Source organism: Charadrius vociferus, unplaced genomic scaffold, assembly GCF_000708025.1.
Source record: "Charadrius vociferus isolate BGI_N301 unplaced genomic scaffold, ASM70802v2 scaffold201, whole genome shotgun sequence".
NCBI lineage: Eukaryota > Metazoa > Chordata > Aves > Charadriiformes > Charadriidae > Charadrius > Charadrius vociferus.
Window position 1 is genome coordinate 326,156 of NW_009646936.1, and position 15,173 is coordinate 341,328.

At 41.0% G+C, this 15,173-nt stretch overlaps 1 protein-coding gene across 1 annotated transcript in view; it reads left to right on the forward strand.

Moving 5' to 3' along the window:
• The first annotated feature begins 5,200 nt into the window (after positions 1 to 5,200).
• Positions 5,201 to 15,173, forward strand: part of GART (phosphoribosylglycinamide formyltransferase, phosphoribosylglycinamide synthetase, phosphoribosylaminoimidazole synthetase) — a 33,982-nt gene continuing 24,009 nt past the window's right edge. The window contains exons 1-5 of the mRNA XM_009894880.1: positions 5,201 to 5,227; positions 8,140 to 8,288; positions 12,419 to 12,514; positions 13,243 to 13,417; positions 14,106 to 14,217. Of these exons, the coding sequence (XP_009893182.1) occupies positions 8,144 to 8,288; positions 12,419 to 12,514; positions 13,243 to 13,417; positions 14,106 to 14,217 (528 nt within the window). The 5' untranslated portion in view covers positions 5,201 to 5,227; positions 8,140 to 8,143. The remainder of the gene's footprint in view (positions 5,228 to 8,139; positions 8,289 to 12,418; positions 12,515 to 13,242; positions 13,418 to 14,105; positions 14,218 to 15,173) is intronic.

Here is a 15,173-nt window from a genome sequence, read left to right on the forward strand (position 1 = left end):
CCCGGCCCGGTATCTTCTTGCCGGTCCGTGCTGCACCTAGGCCGCCGCGGGGAGCAGGCCTGGCCTGAAAACCCGGCCGGCTTCGGTTTATCCCGGGTCCTGCTCCGGACCCGCGCCCATGGCGATGGAGGGGCGTGAGGAAATGGGGTTGCTCACGGCCGCCTTCTTCAGCTATCTATCTACGTTAACTGCGTGCCTCCTGCCCAGATTTACTTTTGGGGAGCTTCATGTGTAGCGTTTTTAAATGCACTGCACTGTGAGGTATTTTAAAACGCACGTGGCTTTTATTTCTACGTTGGTCTTTTTTTTTTTTTTTCCTCCTCTGCTCTGTTTGGCTTTGAAAAAGTGGTGAAATATTTGCTTTAAAGTAAATATTAAACTTCTAACCTCTCTTGTTTTGGACTTTGACTCACTTTGATTTTTTTTCCCTGATGTTTGCGAAGTTGGGGGCTTACCAACTTTAACGTTGTCCCTCTTTTTTGTGTGGTTTGTTTTTCTTTCAGTCTATCCTGTAGATACTTGAAATTAATGAGCAGCATTAATACTTACTTCACTGTATTGCATGCGTAACTGAAATAGTGACATAGAAAGCGCATTTCTGCCCCCCTCCCCCTGGTTGGTTCTCACCCACCAGCTTCTACAGAGGCTTTGGTGGTGAAAGATGCTGACCACATCCAGCTCCCCACATAGAGTTTTGACATGTCAAAATTTAGTACTTCAGGGAGGGTGACAAAACTTCTAAGGTTCATTTGTTTTCAGTAGCGAAACTTGCAGTAAGGTTTTTCCTCGGAAAGGCACAATCCAGCCATTCGGAGGATCACACTGGAAGGCAAGACGCCTGCCGTGCAGATCCTCAGGTCAGGCCATGAAAGGCATTGTATTTTATTCACCACTTAGATTCAGGCCTTCAGCCTGATGCTCTGGTGAAACACAGATAATAAAGACGTTTCTTGGGGTTTTTTTTGTTTTATAAAGAGGTCTGGTATGTCACACTATATGGCCAGGTGAGAGCTAGGGATTACTTCTAAATAAAACACATGAGCAAGAGAAGTTTGTTTAAACCCAAAGCTATAACTAGAAGCCGTAATTGCCACCTGATTCTGGAGGCCTCTGAACTCCTTAGGCAGCTCTTTATGGTATTGAAAGCTGAGTAAATTCAAAGTTCTCTTAAGGCCATTCTGTTTTCCTTCAGGACGAGCCTAATGGTGCCCCAGCCTAAACTTGCAGTTCCATCATTGTATTTTGGCCATTTTGCCAGTTTAGGTGCTGTGGCTGTTTATTTCTGCACCTTGCGTTGCATCAGCGGAGCTGCCTGCACTATTGGCACAGGGAATTCCCTCTGGAAACTGATCCATGTAGGAAAAAAAGTGTGGAGAGACATGGACCTCTTCCCTTCCCCAGCCCTCATTTGCTTCTTTGGTCTGACTCACCCTGTGACCATAAACAGGCTGGGGCAAGAGGTGGGAACGAGCAGTTGGGTGAGATGGTAAATTGAGAAGCAGTGTTTGCCACCGATTGCGTTATGGTCTCTCCAGTGATCAAGATGATCTGAGGGTGCCGTGCCTGGGACAGCCAGGCTGATGAGCAGCCTGCTGCAGCAAAAACCGAGCTGCTGTCACTCTGTCTGGCTGCCTTCTGCTTCCCTTCTACTGGCTGTGGTGATCGCTTCATCCCTCAGTGAGTTAGTCTAGCTCACTAAACTGTCAGAAAAGTACTTCCTTTATATATGCGCACATATATATATATATGTGTTTACCTTACTGGGTTGGCTACTGTTATAGTGTTAGTTTTCCAGCATTATTGGCTGCCTGACCCTAGTGACTTCACAGCCTTGGCACACAGGGGTGGGAGAGGGAAGGAGAGACTGGAGGTGGAGAAGTTGGTGGGACCAATGGGAAGCTGCACCGGCAAAGGGCAGCGCGAGCCAATTGTGAAACACCAGTCGGTGAACCTGCCGCTTGTGCGTTTCAGCCTCCAGTTGGTCTCCAAGCTTGATCAGGGTCCAGCAGTTGGCAAAGGTTCACCGAGAAAGCCAGCTCAGAGTTCACCTCGTGTGCAGCCAGATTTGTGTGCACTCCTAACGTGCAGCGGACTCTTTAAGAAATGACTTGGCCTGCTGATTAGAGCTGATTAATTCAGAAAGCAGAAGAGCAGGGTTCAGCCTGAGGGTGTTTGGGACCGTACGATCTGGCTGCTGGAGAGTTAAGAAGCCGAGTAAAGGATGGCAGGTTCCTGGGAGGGAGTAGAGCAGCAGCCTAGCTGTTGTAGTTGGGAGGAGGAAGTCCTAGGTTTTGGCTTCTTCTCCACATGGTTCTTTCAATATTTTATCCCATTGCAGCTCTATGGAAAAAAACCCAAAACATCAAAACATAAATGGTCCTGACTGCTAGGGCTAGAAACTAATACTACACTGGGTGGGATGGCAGCCTTCCCAGTTTTGTGTTCTTGCTGTGTCCTGTGAGTCTTCATTTCCTTCTCCTGCCTAGCTTCAAGAGAAAGAACAAACCTTCTCCTTTAGTCCAAAGCCAAGTGATAAGACCTCTTCTCCAGAGACTGGGGGATGTGGGTTTTAACCTTCTCAGTGACACTGGGCTTAGGTTCCTTGTGTTTGGGGCAAGTGACTATCACTGCTAGGCCATTTTGTAGCCTAAGCTCTAGAAAAGGTAGGAGTTAAGACGCTCCTGGCAAGGACCATATCTTTGAATGCCTACATCAGGTTTCCTGAATCCCAGTGTTAGGAAGCTAAGGTATTGCAGCTTTTAAATGGACTGCAGCTAAGGTTAGATGTTAGATGTACAGTGATAGAGTAGATTGTTGCTGCCTGAAGGGCAGGTCTTGTCTTTGAGTTCTGCTCAGCTTTCTTGTCCCGTTCATTCACTGTTAGTGTCTCTAGACCTTGGCTGATCGCATTTTAAAACCAGTTCAGCTTACAGAAATCTGGTTTCGATTGCTGTTTTTCTTTTTGCTCAGATTAGTTTTATGAAATCTCAGTGAATTGACTGTGCTCAAGTCAGCACCAGAGCCAGTACAAGGAAAGGGAAACTGTGTCTGGGTTCACGACATCCCCTTTCAATAACAACAAGGTATATGAATGGGTCCAGCATTAATGCTTGTGTAAATTTTCACAGTAGAGTATAAACCTGCTTAAGCAGCAAATACCCTTTAGTGAAGGGCTGAAGCACTTTGGATGCTGCACAGTACAACAGTTTAAATATACCTGTGAGTTGCCATTGTCTCTTCACCCTCAGCTCAGATTTTGTTGAAACTAAGACACTAAAAAGTATATTTTTAAACTACGTTGTTTTGTGGCACCTTTTTCACACAGGTTTTCAGGATTTGGTGTATTTGACTCACCAAAACAAAACACACTCCAGCCAGGTCTCTCAATCAAAGAGCACAGAGAAACCCAACAGCATTGGAGCTTAATTTAAAAAAAAAAAAGATACTATCTGAAGCAGTGAGCTGCCACCAGTCATACCCTTTACTTTTTGTGCTATATTGCACAGATCTTATTTTAATTGCACCTTTTTACTGCTTTAGTTAGGGCTGAGGTAATAAGGCAATGGCTTATTAGGAGACTCTACCTAGTTGAGACAAAATATGTAGGTAACTTGCACCACACACATATGGTATGAAACTGAAACTTGGGAAGAAATTGCTTCAGGAGTTTACATTTTCTTATAGAGTTACCTTCATAAAGGCAACCAAGGGGCTCAGTTTTAACCCCCAAGTCTATGCCCAGGACCAGTTCGAGGGAGAGTCAGGGGCTCCTCTCCCTTCTGCGTTAATAGGGAAGGGGTAGCAACTGAGTTAGCAACCTCATCTCACTTCTACCTGTATTTGAAATCTCACCATGTCTTGTGGAGGAGTCAGGATGGAGAAAGCTATCAGAAAATGTTGGGTTTGCCTTCCTCACTTTATTTTCTCTGCTCCGCAGGCCCTGACCTTGTGGAAGAGGTGCCCAGCTTCTTGGTGAGCCCTACCTTTTGTGGAGGATAAAGGTCTCTAGGCTGATGCTCGTCCCTGCTGACTTACTACTGGGAACCTCAGGGATGGGCTCTGGAAATCGACTTGTCTTCACTCTGTCCTCGTGTCTTCTCCTCTTGGATACATGGAGTGATTAGCTTGTTTCTGTTTTCTTGTTCTTATTTCCTGTAAGGACCTAGTAATAGACCCTTGCCTGAAATGGCACCTGTCTTAATTTTAAAACATCTTTTAAACAAACATATCTTCCTTGTTTACGATAGCAGACAATGGTTGCTTAAGGTAATTACGTGCCGTGTTTTGAAATCTTTTTGGAGTTTAAGGATTTTACATATTGCTTCCAAAAAAACTTGAGTGTGTGATAATCCTCACAGAAGAAATATCTAGCTTGTGAATGGCTTTTGGCCTCTTGAGAACAAATTTTTGACTCCTGGATTACTGACAAATAAAAAGAAATGTCATCTCTTGGAATTTTCATTTTTAATGTAAGTTACTGCTGGGCAGCAGAGGGCCTACACAGCATCTTTCTGTATTAGTGTGAGAAAGAAAGGCTGCAACTGCTAGATTTCAGCCTCCTAAACTGGGATTGCCACCAGAGATTCTTCTCAAGCTATATCCCTAAAAAAAAAAGTTGCTAGGATACCACTTGTGGGATGCACAAATAACACTGAGTTTCAAAAGAAATGGCTGAAAGGCCGAAACTTATTTTTTACTCACATTTTGTTATAAAACGATTAAATTTTGTTTGAACATATGATATATAGCTTGTAAAACTTCACACTGTATATTATTAATTCTTTTCAGCTGACAGTAGTATTGGAATATGTTACTTTTAGGGAAAAATGGAAGTGATTATTTGAGTTGCCAGCATGATGAATTACTTCAGCTGGCAACAGTGTCACTGGATCTTCAAGCCCGTCCTCCCATTTTTAACTGCAAAAAAATACCTGAGATGGGACAGAATTTAATTTGCATGTTTAGAAACGACAGGATGTGCTGCTTCTGCTCAGCACAGTTTTTGTTCCTCACTGTTAGACCATTTGTATGCAAGTTTCTGTCCCCTCTTCCCAGCTGGAATGGCTGGACTTTCCCATTCATTGGCCAGCTGCACAGTGTCGTCAATGGGGCGGTAATATTGGGACAGGGGTACTACATTTTAACCACAGGCTGCTTATCTCCTTTCTCTTTGCGCGTCTGAACTCTTGACTACTACTTTACTCAGATTGACAGCACATAGAATAGAGTAAGTATGTTCTCTGTTCGAGTTTGAAGCTGTGCACTCAGTTATGAGGTACTTGTAAGAAAGGGCTGTAATATGTAGTTCAACTTACTATTGATAAAATTTGCCTTAAAAATTATTATTTAATGATGACTGTCTGTGGAGAGCACTGGAAACATGCTTGTTTGGTTTAACTTTGATGCAGGAGATAGCTGCCTGTTTATTCTTTTATATTGCATTCTTTTGTCCTAGGTAACTGTCTGTATCTAATTCATTGTTTTGTTATAGCCAGCCCCTTTTATCTTCTTTTTGCTGGGTTTGATAAAAGAGGTTTAGTGTAACTTGACAGCCCAAATATATATACCATAACTGATAATTTTTACTCCAACGTATATATATATTTTTTTAATTGTAAGTAATGCTGGAATTTTGTAATTAAAATATCTCTGCAACTTTGCAACATGTATATTTTGTCAAACACTGGTGATTAGAAAGCTTTTGGTCGCCCCCCACCTGAAACTACAATTCAATTTTAACTCTGGTGTGTTTAGTCCACAGTGAATAACTCAGTGTTAATTTTCTGTATTTTATCCTTCTGTTCATATTTGTTTTATTCTGATGGGATGTTTCGCCTAAAAGTATCACTCCATGAACAAACCATTTCTTCATTAATGGATTAAAACACGCTAGCAAGTGGCATAGGAATACCTTCTCAAACACGTGTGGGCTCTTCCTGGCTAAAGTTTATTGCAGAGGACTTGTATTTAAAAGTCAGGCTCACCATAGTGCCCTCAGAGCAGAAGCTATTTCCCACATAGTCCAGGTCCTCAGGAAGGACAGGTTTCTCCAGGGTGGGAGCTATCAGAGCAGTTTATTCAAGTCAAGCTCTAGCAGCTGATGTGGGAGAGAGGCACATGCCCCTGCCCTATCAGTTGGCTAAAAATCTGTTTTCTGTCATGTCTTTTTGCTTTTCCCTTAGAAATCTGTTGGGTTTTTCTCTTTTCTTTAAGATGCGCTTTGCACTAGCCATCCTCTCTTGTCCTCCCGCTAAGGTGGATACCACAGAGGAGTTCTGACTTTCTGCTGCTCTTGGAAACGGAACTGTCACCTGTGTGTATTCAAGCTGCAACGTGTGTTGGGTTTTTTTTCTCTGAGCTCACCTTGGCAGGCACGGTACACATCGGCAAGCATAGGTCAATGACCAGCCACTTAATGGAAGAGGCATAGGGAGCGACCAAGGGTTATGTGTTACGTGTGCTGGGATTACAGCAGGGAGACTGGTTGTTCCTTTTGACTAAAACTCTTATCTGGGCTGCGTTCCTCCCCCCGATCAGTGGGAGGTGATTCAAACAGCAGAAGGACACATCAGGCCTCTTCGCTGGCCACGCACAGTCCTTTAAACACATCGTGCCATTTTCCACGCAAAAATCGTTCTGTTTATTCTCATCACTTAAAATGCTTTAAGTAATTTTGCATAGGTTTAGATCATTAATTTGCATATGTTAGGATTTAAAATTTTTAAGTTATTTTCTGCAAGTAGTGCATGCTGTGCTTGGGCTTAGGACCAACTCCCAGTTTGTAGCTGCTCGCTTTCTGCTTCACTGAATGGATTCTTCAGGGCCTGTTTGACTCCTGTGAATAAAACTCTCACTTTAACTAGTATAGTGGCATCATTTGTGTATGTAATTTATATATAGTTGGACTAATGCAACTCTAACAGCTTATTCTTTTAATAGCTTAGGAGGCTTGCCTTTGCTTTTCAAGAAACTCCAAATAAAGAAATACGTGCTTATTTAATTTAATTATTTACCATTTTCTGAATTCCAGTGAGTTTTTTTCAGTGTAAGCGAACTCTCCTATTCTCTTGCTAGTTGTGTGGTATCATTGTTGGGATGGTGATTCTGAGGTGACGTGCATCAGTAAATATGTAGAGAATAGATGTAGAAGTAAACATGTTTTGAAAAGCAAAGGCTAACTCTCAAAGCTACTGAAAGAAAAAATTATAATATTGACATCAATCTGGTATGTCTAAGTTACGTGTACACACGCACACAATGCCATAGGGAGGGTGAAACTGAGAGAGTTCATTTTTGTGACCATTTTATTTTCAATCTGATGAAAAGGTTTTGGACATTTTAAAAATGTAATGAAATTGCAGCCTTCATTCATACACCCGGTTCCCTCAGGCCAAGAGAGTGTTAATGTGTTTTCCTAAAACTCGGTGGAATGGGAGAGAGGAGTGGATGACCAGAGTGAACTCCTTTGTTAGTGGCCATGGTCTTCCCTGTTGTTTGCCTTGTGGTTGTTCTGTCCTAAGGAAAGCTAAAGCTGGAAGCTGATTTCCCTGTGCCATTGCTCTTACCCTTTCCTTTTCCTGAAGTATTTAGAGCTCTTTCAGATACTACCTCTAAAAAGTCTGAAGTGGTCCCATTCAGCTCCCTAACACTGTAATACTGTGCTAGTGCAACGTGTTCATCAGAAGGGCTTTGGCCTTTGCACGCTTGGATTCTTCAGAAATTTCTATAGGTTACAAATCACAGCCCCATCACTCGAAAGGGTTTTTTTTTATTTCACAGACTTATGTATAACTTGGAGCAGTTGCCAATCTGACTAAAGGAAAACCAGGATGGATTGCCCTGCGGGTTACTTCTGTGTTCTGGAGCGGTTTCAGTCTTTGACATTTAGTTTATATCACATCTGATTAAGTCAGTTATCCATTTTCGTCTCCATCTCTCTCTCTCTTTTTTATTTTTTTCTTTTTAAAACCAGCAAAATCCTTATTGAAAGATCATTGCCTGAAACAAAGTAACATCATTCACCTCTGTTAGGAGTCGTGTTGCACCCAGCACTTCAAAACCATGGTCTGTGGAGCTCTTGCTTTCCTAACCTCACGTGCCTAATTCTGGCTGTTTCGCTTGTGTTCTGGTTTTATGCAGACTAATGGCCGATCGAGTGCTCGTGATTGGCAGTGGAGGGAGAGAGCATGCGCTGGCCTGGAAGTTGGCCCAGTCCCCACATGTAAAACACGTGTTTGTTGCTCCAGGGAATGCAGGAACAGCTGACAATGGAAAAATTTCCAATTCAGGTAAAAAGAAAAAATACCATTTTTAAATTTGATAACTCAACAGGTACGTTGTTCCGTTCATCCATCTGTTACTGTGAAAGCATTATGACTACTATGACTATTTTTAAGGTGAAATAGACATGTGAAATAGATGATATAGATGCAGGTAAGAAGAAAAAATGGCTGAGCAAAGCCTTGTGCAACTACCACTCATTTTAGATGATCTCAGTTGCAATAGCTAATTCTTTAGGTTTGGGAGTGGAGGATGCAGCCAGAACTCCACCTGTCTGATGCGCGTTCCTCCGGGAATACAGCTCGGGATAGCTGCCATGGTGTCTGCCTCCCAGCAGCCTAGCAGGGAAAGGGTGATGGTTTCTCTTAATATGTGGTGCAGTTCAGCAGCTGGTTGGTGAGCAGCTGAAAAGTGCCTGCAGCAAATGCCAGCACCTCTAGGAGAGTGGCAGAGCTTTGAGTATTAAATTTACTGCTGTATTCTCAGAAGTGCATTGAACTCTGTGATCCTTACAAGCTTTGATGAGAATAGTTTCTCACCTGAACTGTTCAACCTTAGAAAAATATTAATTTCTTTGTCTCGGTGATCGTAAGAAGTTAAGGGGTTTTTTTCAAACGGTTCTCTCTTAGTACTGACTGCCTGTTTTGAACTTCTGTCTTAATATGTTGAGCTCCAACTGGCTGTAATTGAAACTATTCATAGTTATTAGTTTTCAGAAATCGCGCTTAAGGTATTTCAAATTGGACATCCAAAATTACGTGCTGTGCTTTAAGAAAAATACTGGTCTAAGGTGCTTGCCTGGGGAGGCACACAGTGAATCAGTACAAAATCAGGAGTAATTACTCAGAGATTCCTGTCTTGTGTCCTTTATATAACAGATCTTGAATTAGGTACTTTAAACAACTGACTTAAGTTTCCACTTCAAAACACGTGATAACATACAGAATTAAAATTAACATATGGTGCATGTGAACATGAATTATGCGCATCAATTTTCTGAATTCATATTTGTATGTGAGTAAAGTCTTTCTTTGTTACCCTCTCATGTGGAAGCATGAATCCTGTCAGATTCTTGTACAACAGGTAATTACCGTATTTAATTCCATTGGAATGCTTAATTACAGGCTGTTTAAATAACTTTGTCCTTAATTGCTTTGACGAGTCACAGTATCATAAGTAGTTTTTGTTCTGTTTGGTCTCTGAGGAGAGGGCCTAAGAAAGAGCCTGACAAGGGAAGTCATATGTTTCCTTCTCACCACAGAAAGTCAAACAAAAATCTTTACCCTTGTGCTAAATGGAGTCAATGCCAGTTTGGATGACCTGCACAATGTTAATTTCAGTGGTTTTTTTGCAAGTGGTGTCTTTTAAAAACTGCTGCACTTTTCTCTCACCTTGTTATTCCATAGAAAATACGGCACCCTCAACAGTGGAAAATACTTGAGCATGTGCATAATAACGCTTGAGCCAGGTCCATGAAAGCTACCAGGTGTACTCAAATCTTTTTTTGTAGGCTATGGCCTCACATGTACTTTGGGAGAGAAATCCTCAGCCAACTGGGAGATGGGAAGAATCTAGAATATGTGAAGGGTTTGACTTCTTTGTTTTTTAAGTAGACAATTTGTCTTACCTGCTCAGACATTTGAGTCCTACCACTGGGGTCTAGGTTTTAACTCAAGGGAGAAAATGGAAAACAGCTTTACAGAAGCATGTGAGCCCTATTATATTGTGTGAGCCTGGGCAGCAATGTCTCTGAAACTGCTACCATTGTTTCTGGTTTTTTTGCTATAATTAAGATTTGGCTCTGAAAGTTCATCCTTCTTTCATGGTTCACGAGAGTGCCTTTAATTAGCATTGCAACTCTGGTTCTCAGATGATTTCTGAAAATTATGAAGGTGAGCTTAAAATTATAAATAACCTTAAGTCCTTCAAGCCTTGCTTGTATCTAAGTAAAAAAAAAGTTTTCATGGTTAATTTGAGTCAGTAATGTTTCTGACAATAAAGACAGATTTAGGTTGAGTGGCTAAATATAGTTTTATATTCAATTTATATTTAATTAGCAGGGCAATTTTGGTGCCAGAAGCATACAGAATGGCTTGCTGAATCCAGAGATAGACATATGCATGTCTGTGAATGGACTTTAGCGTCCTGACACCTCCTTCCTACACATTTTAGCTCTGAGTGTAACATATGCTCTTAACTTTGAGCTCTAGCTTTGAAAACCTTGGTCCAAGGTCCTTCTGTCTCATTCAAAAGGAATGTTTAGCTGTCATTTTGAGAAATGAAATGCAGCTACAAAAATGTCCCCTTTCAGTCTACATCCTGAGGAAAATTATGTTTTGGGGGAAGAGTTAAAATAGCGTATTAACGGTGTGATTTATTCCTTTCCATTTGTAACTAGGGCATTTCCACATCATGTAAATCTTGTGCCATATTCACTGCTAGTATTACTAGTAGATCAGACCTGCGCCATGACAATATGGGATGAAAAGCACAGTCACCTTACAGGCTCTTTCGTTTCCCTGCTCCCCTTCGCATGGATTAGTCTCACGGGGAACAGGGATCATCCCTCTTCATTGGCCCACCAGAGCTCCCACTCTCTTCGGTTGGGATCTGCTGTTCTCCAGCTGCTTTCACAACAGCCCCATGGGACTGAAAGACAATATTGACCTTTACGTTAATGAGTACTTTAAAGCCAAGTGTGTTATGCTTTTGTTTTTGCTCTCTTGTGAGCCAGAAGTAAATTGGCATAAATTGCACGTGGAAGTCAGAGGCCTTTGCTTCTTACTTAGAAATGCTGGGGGAACAAAATAATTGAACTGTTAAATAGGTGTCAAGGAGCTAATTTTTATTAGTGTTCAGCCTGTTTTTTTTCCCCCACTCCACCCAAATAGGGTAAGCCTATATAATCAAAATGTAGGCTTCAAATAGTTGCTTTTATGGCATCTTTTAGGCAGAAATAGCTTGTGGAAGAAGGCAATTTATCCATACAGGATGTCAGGAGCACAGTGGGCACCGACACAACATCGTGTCTGTTTGTCCAGCAGAAGCTGCTGTGTCACTGCCTCTCCTTTCTCTCTCTTCACTTCCCCAGAAACTATCTGGAAGAGCCCACCAGCTCCTGGCGGGCTGGACAGTATGGTCACTAACAGGAGATGACAGACAAAACTTAACACAAAGTAGTGCAGCTGCAAGGAGGGTCTGTGCTGTGCTGTACCGTGCTCCCTTTGCCAGCTTCGTGCCCTGATGTGTTACTCTCCTCCCCGCAGGGGCAGCCAATCCACCCTGGGCCACACTCACCACTTTTTTGGCTGTCTCTGGGTTCGTGTTCCTGTCCTCGGTAGACCTTGGCTTTATTTATTCTTGATAAAAGTGGTGGAATTGCATTGCCTTTGCGTAAATTTTTATCGTGAGACTTGACATTATTGTCTTTCATGGAAGCTCTTTCTTTCGTTTACACAGTTTTTGGCATTCCAAGTATCGTCATATTAAATGTTTGTTTGTGGAAAGATAACGGTCCTACAATCCTAAGACGAAATATCTTTATCCATAACTACAGCACCTGCCCTTATTAAGTTCAGCCTAATGTAAGAAAAAGTGTTCAGATTCTCCTTTTTTTCAGTGGGGCTGCAGTTCAGCGTGGCAATTTTTAGCTGGCACTACAGAAAGAAAGAAAGAAAGAAAGAAAAGAAAACAGTTGCAATCCAATCCCACCACCAGCCACTTGTTCCTGTCCCCTACACCATGTTGGCATGAACATGTGTAAAATTTCATGGTGACCCTACTCAGGGAGGATACTGGCTGAAAATTTCTTTTTTTTTCTTTTTTTTTTTTTGTTTGTTTGTGCAATGCTGCTTCTGCTGGCAAATGGGGAACCCAAACCTTTTTTTCTCACCTCCAAGAGCAAGGATGACAATGCATGTCAAACTACAGCCTTCACTTGAGGGTTTTGTGGATTATTTTCATCCAAGCCTCTTGTGTAAGTCTGTATATCAGTGTATGCCTCACTCTTCCAGATTCACAGTGACCTGCCATTCAAGAATGAGAGACTGGTGAAAATGCTGCTTCAACATTATGTGATAAATAAGTGCTATGCAATAGTAGTGAATGCAGTCTTACCACCCTTTTGTATCTTCAACAGCTGTTTCAGTCAGCAATCATGCTGCACTCGCCCAGTTCTGCAGAGATCAGGAGATCAGGCTGGTTGTGGTTGGTCCAGAGGTTCCTCTTGCTGCTGGTAAGAGAAAACAAGCAAAAAATCATAGCTTGCATAATTTAGGAAGAAAAGTAAATTTTAGTCCCTGTCTTCTGCACACTACTCAACAGTACCTGAGTGTCTTCAATAGGAATTGAAACAGATCCTCCGTGGCAGTTTCCCTGAAATTCAGAGTTGCGCTGTAATGAAAATGAATTTCTGAAGGGTATTGTGTGAGCATTATAACAGTTAAGATATCCTTAAATGTTCCGTTTCTTTTTTTAAGTGCTTGGGATTAGTGAAAGAGGTATCAAAGTGTTTCCATATAGGAACCTTAACTAAAGTTTTGATTTTCCTGTGGAGTTTTCATTTTTTGAAATAATAATAACAATTTCTGACTTGGTAAAAAAACCCAAACACATTTATAAACACGTTGATGATTTTTCTGTTCTAACTTTTTATGTGATCAACAAGTGTCATCTTCACAAAAGACTAACGTTGACGTTTTAGCTAAAAGCTATAATGAAGCAAGAGGGGATTGTTGTCTTTTACCAAATGCAGCAGATCTTCTCTGCAGGGTTACTGGCTCCTGATTATAGTGAAAAATGCGTCTACGGCCCATCTGGTAAAGTAGGCACTGGATAGATATAAATGGCTTATCATTCCTGACATACTTGTTCCAACAAATCAATGCATCTGTAGACTTGGACTACATGACTCCTATAAATCATCTGTTGATTTATAACATTTTTTTGTGTTGCCATTTTTAGGAATTGTTGATGACTTGACAGCAGCTGGAGTAAGGTGTTTTGGTCCAACAGCAGAGGCAGCTCAGCTGGAGTCCAGTAAGAGCTTTACCAAAGCCTTCTTGGATCGTCATGAAATCCCAACTGCGAGATGGAAATCTTTTACTGATGCTAAAGCAGCATGTAACTTTATTAACAGGTAAAATTCTTGTCATTTTAGAAATATTTTTTTTTTACAGCAATATGCAGCTTGCTAGGTATCCAAAACAAACAGTCAGATGATTACTAATTTATCTATACTTTTGGCTTTGATAGAACACCTGTAAAGGTGTAACATGACACTATCACACTGCATTAAGTCTGATAATTAAACGGTTCTTATTTACTGCTCTTAAATGAAAATAAAGTCCAGTGTTTAGTTTTCAAGGAGAATATGGGACAACTGTGTATTTTTTTTCAAATTGCTTACTGTGGAAACCCAGCATGCAGTCTGATAGTCATATGTTCTGCCTTCTTTGTACCTTTTCTCCACGAATATAAATTCTGTATTGGAAACTTACTCAGCAAATGATGATCTACTCATCAGAATAGAATCCAGGTGACCCAAAAATGATACAACAGTAAATTATTACAAGGAAAGCAGCCTTTCAGAACAGTAACAAAATTCAGTGGTGGGGAACAAACAGGAAGCAGAAATCCTTTACAGGCATAGCATAACAAGAGAAGCCTGGTTTTTACTTGTGTGTTTTTCAATAAAGGTAAAACAGTTGCTGTGAAAACTGGTAAGTATTTTGATCTTTCAACTATTGAAATGTTCAAAAATGCCTGCAAAATATATCTGCAATACAGAGTGTTGACTGTTGAATCTCTCTTCTCTATCTTTGAAGTGCAAACTTCCCTGCTTTAGTTGTAAAAGCCAGTGGCCTGGCAGCTGGCAAAGGAGTAATTGTGGCTTCAAACAAGGAGGAAGCCTGCAAGGCTGTTACTGAAATCATGCAGGTGAGTAGAAATGTCGTGCACTAACTGGAGGAGTTCACACACAAAATAAGTTGTTAACCACCTCATAGTCTCAAAGATATTCTTTATTTCTATGTAACAGGAATTTTGCTAAAAGACTTCAAATCTTCTACCCACTATTTGGACAGCTATGAAGGTCTGTCATATTTATTGCTTGAGGCAGGGTACTTTTTCTAGGCATAGTTCCTGTAGGCTAAAATAAAATCATTCTTAATGAAAACCCAAGTTTATTTCCGTATTGATTTCCTTTTTTTTTTTTTTTGACTGCTGCAATCAAACAGGTACTATAGTGCTGTAATATTAACATTGTGATTGAGCTGGATCTTGCCAACCAACATCAACTCACACAGCACTTAAATGTGTACTAAAATTCCAGTGGAATTATTTCAAGTTAAGTATATTTTTAGGTAGGATATTCAAAAAAATATTAGGACCATCATAATCTGAAGAGAAGCAAGATGAAGCAATTTCACCTGAACAGTTAGGAACGTACAGCTGGAAAATAAGACACATACAGGTCAGGTCCTCAGCTGGTGTCAGCAGCATACATAGCATCTTACAATGCAGTGAAGATGTGCTGATTCATAGGAGACATTGTCTGACGCCCTTGTATTTCAAGAGTCAGAATATAGGGTCTGCACTCACATTTTGTTGTGTGTATAGTTATTGGACAAATCCGTGTGTTAACATGTGGTCCAATGTCCTGAACAAAAGAAAGGTATGTTAGAGAGTCTTACAGACCCACAAAATTATCCTGTCAGTGTGGGCTGGTTGGTCTTAATTGACTAAATATGCAGTCAGTGTTCAAACATTGCATTGGAATATGAAAATATTGCCACCTTCCAATGTATTCTGTAGAACTGCACTTTCTTATAAAGTAGAAGTACAGATTATAGACTTGACAGTCATTGCTATTACTGTCAGTATCATGGGTGCAA